Source organism: Montipora capricornis, chromosome 9 (assembly GCF_036669925.1).
Source record: "Montipora capricornis isolate CH-2021 chromosome 9, ASM3666992v2, whole genome shotgun sequence".
In the NCBI taxonomy this organism is placed as follows: domain Eukaryota; kingdom Metazoa; phylum Cnidaria; class Anthozoa; order Scleractinia; family Acroporidae; genus Montipora; species Montipora capricornis.
Window position 1 is genome coordinate 50,370,898 of NC_090891.1, and position 8,146 is coordinate 50,379,043.

At 43.4% G+C, this 8,146-nt stretch overlaps 1 protein-coding gene across 1 annotated transcript; it reads left to right on the top strand.

Annotated features, from left to right (window-relative positions):
- Nucleotides 1-224: 224 nt before the first annotated feature.
- LOC138017744 (uncharacterized) lies at nucleotides 225-2,813 on the top strand. Its single transcript, XM_068864739.1, has one exon. The coding sequence runs from the start codon at nucleotides 234-236 to the stop codon at nucleotides 2,811-2,813; it is 2,580 nt and encodes an 859-aa protein (XP_068720840.1). The 5' UTR covers nucleotides 225-233.
- Nucleotides 2,814-8,146: the final 5,333 nt, after the last annotated feature.

Below are 8,146 nucleotides of genomic sequence, written 5' to 3' on the forward strand. Positions count from 1 at the left end.
GAGGATTTATTCGCTTAGTCACAGCCTTTACTGACGTGGGCCGCTATAGCAAGCCCCAGCCCTCACTAATGCCGGACGTGGACTCCACTCTTCTCAAGATTGCTTGCTGGAAGTACATTGTCGTCTCTGATTTGTCTCAGGCGTTCTACCAAATCCCACTTGCAAAGAACTCCATGAAGTATTGTGGCGTGGTTACACCCTTTAAAGGCGTTCGTGTCTACACGCGTTGCGCAATGGGAATCCCCGGTTCCGAAACGGCCCTCGAGGAGCTAATGTGCCGCGTCCTGGGTGATCTCCTTCAGGAAGGGTGTGTCGCTAAGATTGCTGACGACTTGTATTGTGGTGGTAACTCCCATCAAGAGCTCCTTTTAAACTGGCGAAAAGTCCTCTCGGCTCTCGATCGCTGCAACCTTCGCCTCTCACCTGCGAAAACCATAATCTGCCCAGCTTCTACCACCATTCTCGGTTGGATATGGTCCCAGGGCTCGATCCGCGCTTCTCCCCATCGTGTAGCTGCTCTTGCTTCTGGTGAGCCACCCAAGAATGTACGTGGTCTACGTGCTTTTGTTGGCTCATACAAAATGCTTGGTCGGGTCCTTAGTGGAGCTGCTAAACTCCTCGCTCCTCTCGAGTCGCGTACGGCTGGTCGTCAATCTCAAGACACCATCTCTTGGTCTGATGAGCTCCTAGTGTGTTTTCGCTCCTGTCAAGAAGCACTCACGTCTAACAGATCCATCACACTCCCCAAGCCTGATGATCAACTTTGGATCGCAACCGATGGTTCCGTCAAGATGAATGGCCTCGGCGCCACTCTTTATGTGCTTCGTGACCAGAAGCTCCACCTTGCCGGATACTTCAGTGCCAAATTTAAAAAGCATCAAGCCTCCTGGTTACCATGTGAAATAGAGGCATTGTCTATTGCCGCTGCTGTCAAGCATTTTGCCCCTTATATAATTCAATCAAAGTCTAAGACTTATGTACTGACTGACAGCAAGCCGTGTGTCCAGGCCTTTGACAAGCTCTGCTGTGGACAGTTCTCCTCCAGTCCCCGAGTGACTTCGTTTTTATCATCTGTTAGCCGTTACCAAATCACACTGCTCCATTTGGCTGGTTCTGTAAACCTGCCTTCTGACTTTGCTAGTCGTAACGCACCAGCTTGCGACGACCCTCGCTGCCAAGTTTGTTCATTTGTATTCGAAGCTGAAGACCTAGCTGTGCGTCCCATTTCTGTTCATGATGTGCTATCGCGGAAGATGTCCCTTCCTTTCACAAGCCGTTCCGCCTGGCTCCAATCGCAACTAGAGTGCCCGGATTTGAGACGTGTCCACTCTCATCTTAAGCAGGGCACTCGCCCGTCAAAGAAGCTGACAAACATTAAAGATGTCAAGCGTTACCTGAACCTGGTCTCCATTTCCCGTGACGGCCTACTCGTCGTAAAACGCGATGAACCTTTCGCTGCGCCCCGTGAATGTATTGTCATTCCACGCTCTGTTGTTGATGGCTTCCTTGCTGCCTTACACGTGAAGCTGGACCACCCCTCCCGTCACCAGATGAAACTGGTTTCACAGCGTTATTTCTTCGCTTTAGATTTGGACAAAGCCCTGGATCGGTGCTCGCAGTGTTGCCACCTATGCTCTTCCCTGAAGAAAGTTCCATCCAGCCTCATTGAACAATCAACCTCTGATCCCCCCGACGGCTTTGGTATTTCCTTCGCTGCAGACATCATAAAGCGCTACCGTCAGCTAGTACTTGTCGTCCGCGAGACGTCCACGTCCTTCACTGCAGCCTGCTTGTTGGATAACGAACGTCGTGAATCCATTCGCTCTGGTCTCCTCCGTTTGTGCCTTGAGCTGCGACCGCTGTCTGGCCCCCCTTCCGTCATAAGGGTAGATCCCGCTCCTGGCTTTGCTTCTTTAGGTGACGATGAAATCCTTAAGCAGTATGGCTTTGCCGTGGAAGTCAGCCGAGTCAAAAACCCGAACAAGAATCCTGTGGCAGAGAAATGCGTCGCAGAACTTGGTGATGAGCTTCTACGTGTTTGTCCTGAGGGTGGTACAATCAGTCCTCTTTTCTTAGCTGTGGTGACAGCCAATCTCAACACCCGTATCCGCAACAGAGGATTGTCTGCCCGCGAGATGTGGCTTCAACGCGATCAATTCACTAACGCACAGATCCCTTTTTCCGACCTCCAAGTTGTTCGACAACAAAAGTCGTTGCGGCTCCGTAACCACCCCACAAGTGAGAGATCCAAAGCCCCAGGCTGTTGCCCTCGCCCTGCCACGCCCGTTCAAGTAGGCGATTTGGTGTACATTACTTCTGATGGCTCCAAGACCACTGCCCGCAATCGGTATCTTGTGGTCTCCGTGGATGGCCTATGGTGCAACGTACGCAAGTTCACCGGTTCACAGCTGCGTTCTACCTCCTATCGCGTCAAGCTGTCCGAATGTTATCGTGTTCCTGCCCTAACAGAGACCACGTCTAACCTCTCTCGTCATTACAGCTCCGCTTCCTACCCTGAAGATACCGACGAAGAGCCTCTCACCTCTGAGCACGTTGACGAGGAACCCACTCCCCTCCTTACACCTCAGAGCACTCCGAGTCCGGCTCCTGCCGTAGTTCCTAGCGAGCTCGCTACCCCACCAGATCCTCAGCCTGACATTCATCATGTGCCCGAGTCTTCCCCTCCCCCGAGTGGAAGCATGACTGTTGACATTGATGCCCATATCCCGGAGCCTACCTCCTCACCTGGCCCACGCCGGTCAAGCCGTTCAACTCGTCGTCCGGCTTACCTCAAGGACTACATTACATATTAAGGACAATGTTAGCTATTTGTAACTGCTTGTGTACTATCAATTCCCAACCTAGTTTTATTTCGTATTTATTACTCATCTACCTTGGCGAGGAGAAGAAAGAAGAAGTCACGCCATATTTCGCATTGTTGTGTAATTCCCGCCACTAGGTCACATAGCGTAACCCATTGTACACGCCGTCGTTTAGTTCGGGTTATTGTTTCGCTTTGCATGCACGCTTAGTTACCTCATTGTCACAGTTCGTGCATAATTAGCTTGGTGCCTTTGTTACCACTTTTGCCTGCTTAGTTTGGGTTGTATTTGCATCTTGCCTTCGGTGAATAAACGTGTTCTCTCGCTCGGAGTTTCGGCTCAACTCACTGGCGTTCGATCTTCCGAGATGGAAAATACCGGCTGCTGTTTTTATCACGGATATAGAACTTTAGGAACTTAGTATGCGGGAATTTAGACGTTCGTGCTCCAGGGAGATAGACTTAGTATGCGTGCATTAAGACTTTTGTGCACCAGGGAGATAAACTTAATATGCATGCATTTAGACGTTCATGCTTTTTCAGGCCCACGTCTATTTGAGACCCTAGTTTAAAACCACGAAAGACAGCAATAGTAGCGAAACAATTTTATTCGATACTGTTTGCATGTACAAACGTCAGCGGACTGGTTCGATCTTTGGAGATGGAAAATACTGCTATTTTGTGTCCGAGTTTTTATCACAGATGTAGAACTACACCAGGAAGATAAACTTAGTATGCTATACTGTGACAGAAGAAAAAAATTGCGAAAACAGACTTCACAAAGAAAATCAGATGCTTCAAAGTTTTACTCCTATGGAAGCCAATAATTTTCAGCGAGTCTTGAAATTGAGACACCTGCTTCTGATCACAAAAGAGGTTATCCTTTATCACTAAGTAATAAAATCGTTTACTTTTCCTCGCTTCTCAATCAGAAAACTCGGACACAAAATAACACTTTTTCTCAGTTTTAACATAAGCAGGCTAAAACATCACCGCGCACTGGTGGCTCAGTTGGTTGAGAATCGGGCTGTCATGCGAGAGTTAGTGAGTTTGACTCCGGCTGGACCAACACTCAGGGTCTTAAAATAACCGAGGAGAAAGTGCTGCCTGTAATTATATCTGCAAATGGTTAAGACTTTCAAGTCTTTTCGGATAAGGACTATAAACCGTAGGCCCCGTCTCACAACCTTTCAATGCTCACAACCCAGTGGGACGTAAAAGAACCCACACACTATTCGTAAAGAGTAGGGCATGGAGCTCCCGGTGTTGTGGTCAGGACTCATTTCATTCATTCATGTGCTGGGTGAGATCACTAATGGACTGATAGCGGCTGTCAGTGGCGCTTATATATGCTGACGTCCGATCTCACCCATTGATCCCTTGCTTGTAAAGCACATTTGAATATATTAATAGAAAATGCGCTATATAAATTCATTACCATTAAATCACGATCCACCTATAAAACGACAATCTTGATGTAATTCCATCATCCACCAAGATCCTTCTTAAATTTCAGCAGAATCGACCCTCATGAATACCTACCCCAAAAGCTTGGCTCATGTGTGACCTTAAGTAGTGTTCATAACTGCGATGATCACTTGGACGTCTTCATTCTTTAATCCGCAGTTCAAATATATGATTTTCATATACATGTATTCTAGTCATTACATATAAAATATTATCATTTAAAAGCTCAGTTATATATGAAATTATAACAAAGCCATCTTGCGCGACATTTTATGACTCGACGTCATGTCCTTTTTGAGGTTTGATTGGCTGATAAAAAAGGCGCAATTTCATTATGTAGGCAATTAAAAATGTGGCAGCAAATTGGAGATTTTCTTTATCTCAGCACCAAATGCAAACTTTACGACCGCACGTAAAACATGGCTTTTCTGCTGTCGTTATTGTTTGCTCTTTTAGCAACTTATATTGTTGATTTTGACGAACAACGTTCCGTAAGGCTTAGGGAAATTTACCCTGGAAATGCTACTGTATCGATTTTGGGAGCTTTTAAAACGCTTTCTTCTTTGGAATATGGGGATATTTTTAGAAGCTTCTATGGAGGTGGAGGTAGTGGTGGAGATGACAATGGAAGTCCAACTTTTTACATGCCCGGCAGATGGAACATTCTCCCCTTTATGGACAGTGACAACGTTCTATTTTACGATCTTCAATGGCAACCAGAAGAAAATTTCATGTTGTTTCCCAGACAGTGGTATGAGGATGAAGAAGTAGTGTACACGTGGAATTCAATTATGGGGAAATGAATGAAAAATCTTGTTTTTCTGACTTAATTCAAGGTAAAAGATGTTATACTTTTAGACTTCCAAATGGAAAAGACGTTTGCAGGAAAGCTTGGCAAAAGAAGAGCTTTGTGACTCGCTTTAAGGCAGAAACGTGGCGAAATGAGTTACGAACAATGTTGTAGCTTATTAAAATGGCAAACACTAGAGAGAATTTCTATCTCTGGTTCAATGTTATAAGATTGGAATTGGGCATCTTTCTTTCCTAGATTTCTTTGAGTTTGCCAATAGTACGCGTTCAAGAGCTAAATGAGACTATAAACTTTATTCTTTCTTCATTCGCATTGTAAGGAAATGTAATGACTTGCCAGGATACATTGTACATGCCGAATCTTTGTCTGTTTTTAAGACTAGACTTTATTTGAATATTTATTGAAATTTTATTGAATCAGTAGCTATTTAATCTTATCTATATAATTTTTGTAAGTTTTTAGTTAGTGAAATGTTTTTATACAGGGTTAACCTCACAATTTCCCTTTTCAGGATCTTTTTATATTTGTGTTGTAACTTCCTTCGAAAAGTCATTATACCAAAGGTAGAATGTGTTGTATCATTGTGCTTGTTTGTTGCCGGAAAAAGAAACCTAGAAACAGTAGAATAATTGATTAAAGTCTTAAGTAAATCTGAAGAAGTCATTCTACACTGCCTATGCTAATTCCATATAGTTAGAGCATCCGACTGTATCACCGCTAAATGTAATAACAACGCTAAATGTAATACCAACCGTAAATGTAATAAAAATTAACTCCAAATGTAATACTAACCAGAAATGTAATAAAAATCAACCCTAAATGTAATAACTTACCCCACCGTAAATGTAATACAATTTAACGCTAAATGTAATCAGGTGACCGACCGTAAATGTAATACAATTTAACCTTAAATGTAATAACACGTTATTAAGAGCGGCAAAGGCGTAAATGGCATCAATATCATCAGTGATATGATATCACTTCAATAGATTATCGGAATACCCAATCACGGTTATTCCCCTTTACTAACTACACCGTTAGGCGCAGATTACCCCTGGGGGGTTACTCCAATACAATACCTATAGGGGTATGCGCCGCCTAACGGGGTCATGATTCTGGAGCTCCTGAGTTAGAGACGTTTCCTAAACAGGGTATAATATTTTGAATGCACGAAATCTCCACTTTTGTAAGCAAGGAGAGATTGGTTCAAAAAAATACGATTCAAAACTGTTACACCCTGTGTTGCCCATAGTTAGCTTACGAGCATGATTGTGTGTGTTGTTGGCTAACCATATCAAATGTGGGGCAAATTCTTTCCAAAACGGGTCCAAATTCTGAAGTCCCGGGCGGCATATACCCACCCAAAAAATAGTTCAGTGCTCCCCCCCCCCCCTCCCCCCGGGAGATTACCGTGCACCTTCAGGGGTGTCTCGCGTACAAGCGATGTAGCGCGTCGGGTTTAAACTATAGATATCTAAACCCTTACATCAAATTAAAGCTTATAGGACTGGCTATTAGACTATACCAAAACTTTTGAAAACAAATGAATTGCCGCAATTTTCACGACTTCTAAATGCGAGCGCCCGAACCACCTTTTGAAAGTTACATGTCAAAGGAAATTTTGTTTTTCGCTTGTTTAATGTGTAATTTCAGTGAAAAGTTACAGAACATTTTTGAAATAGGATTAAAAAAATGTGGAGTGATCGTACAAAAATCGCTCTTGAAAAAAGTTATTTCAAAATAAAAAATTCGGAGAAGTGGTTTTGTTGTTTATATGTAAAACTAGGTACTGTCAAAATTTGAGAGCAATCGAACAAATTCCCTTTGACTTGTAGCTCTTTAAGTGTGCCCTTCTGGTGAAAAAATTGTTTCGAGAAAAAACTCTGAAAAATTTTTCCTGCTTCGCAAACAAACTCCGCCCACAAACTCAGTCAACTGGGTTCTCAAGACGCTTGTCTGGAATTGTATGGATTTTCACGTGGTTCTTGTCGTGGTCTTCGAAAGTAAGCAAAATGATTGTAAAATGTCCCTTGTTAGCGTTTTTTATTTTCATCATTGGAACGTGGGCAGAAGATAAGAAATGTTTTCGTCAAATGTCAGCCGTGGACGACGAGACTTACGCAACTCTTTTCGCCTTAACGAGTGGAGAATTTGTGGTGCCTGTGAAAGATCGCTCCCGAAGCCAAAAGGCAGCCTGTGTTCGTTTCTGGAGAGCCAAGTCACAGTTTTCTATCTCTGAAGTTAACGGCAGGAAAAGGCTATTTTTTAAAGGCAAAGAAGTTACAAAGAAGTCGGAACTGAGTGCTTTGGTTGAAAAGGAATTTCGGCATTGCAAAGGCGCCGGCTCAAGAAAGCTGAACCGAAGACTGATCAAGCGCTTTCAAGGTGTCAGTGAAAGAAACGTCCAGAATGTGCTGTCCAAAAGTCGACTCAGCCAGAAGATGAACGCACGGTTTCAAAATAAAGCGATACAGCGGCCCATAAGAGCAAAAACAGTCCAAGTAAGAACTGATAAATTATGTTATTAATTAGACCAAACCAATCTTCCCTAATCAACCATTGTGCCGGTGGGGGGGGGGGGGGGGGTTCCAAGAAAATTTGGGTGGGGATGTACGGCACGCTTCCCAAAACCTTACATTATTTATGACCAAAATCTGCGATATTACCTATGGTATTTATAACCTGACCAAAAATTTGAAACCCTATTTATCACTTGACTCTTAAATCAAAACCCTGTTTCTGACCAGCGTTATATAATAAGTTCCAGACCAATGTTACATTACCGTAAACATAATTTGTGAAGTGCTTTGTTGATTTTCTTTTCGAGAAAGATGAAAAAAGTGGCTTCTTCTTAAAACGATACCCATATCAAGGCTAGAGTGCAAAAACCATACCCCCATTTATGACCAAAACTTTTCCTTAAATTAAAACCATTCTCTTTGGGGTCAATCGACTCATTTAAGCATTCTAAGGGGTTATTCAAGTGAAGAACTTTGGAAAGAAATGTGAGAAATGGTTTATATGACAGGGGCATCTCAGCTCGTCTA

Excerpts from the sequence above, each read along its gene's own strand:
- LOC138017744 (XM_068864739.1), top strand. The coding sequence starts at position 234 with ATGGGAATCCCCGGTTCCGAAACGGCCCTCGAGGAGCTAATGTGCCGC.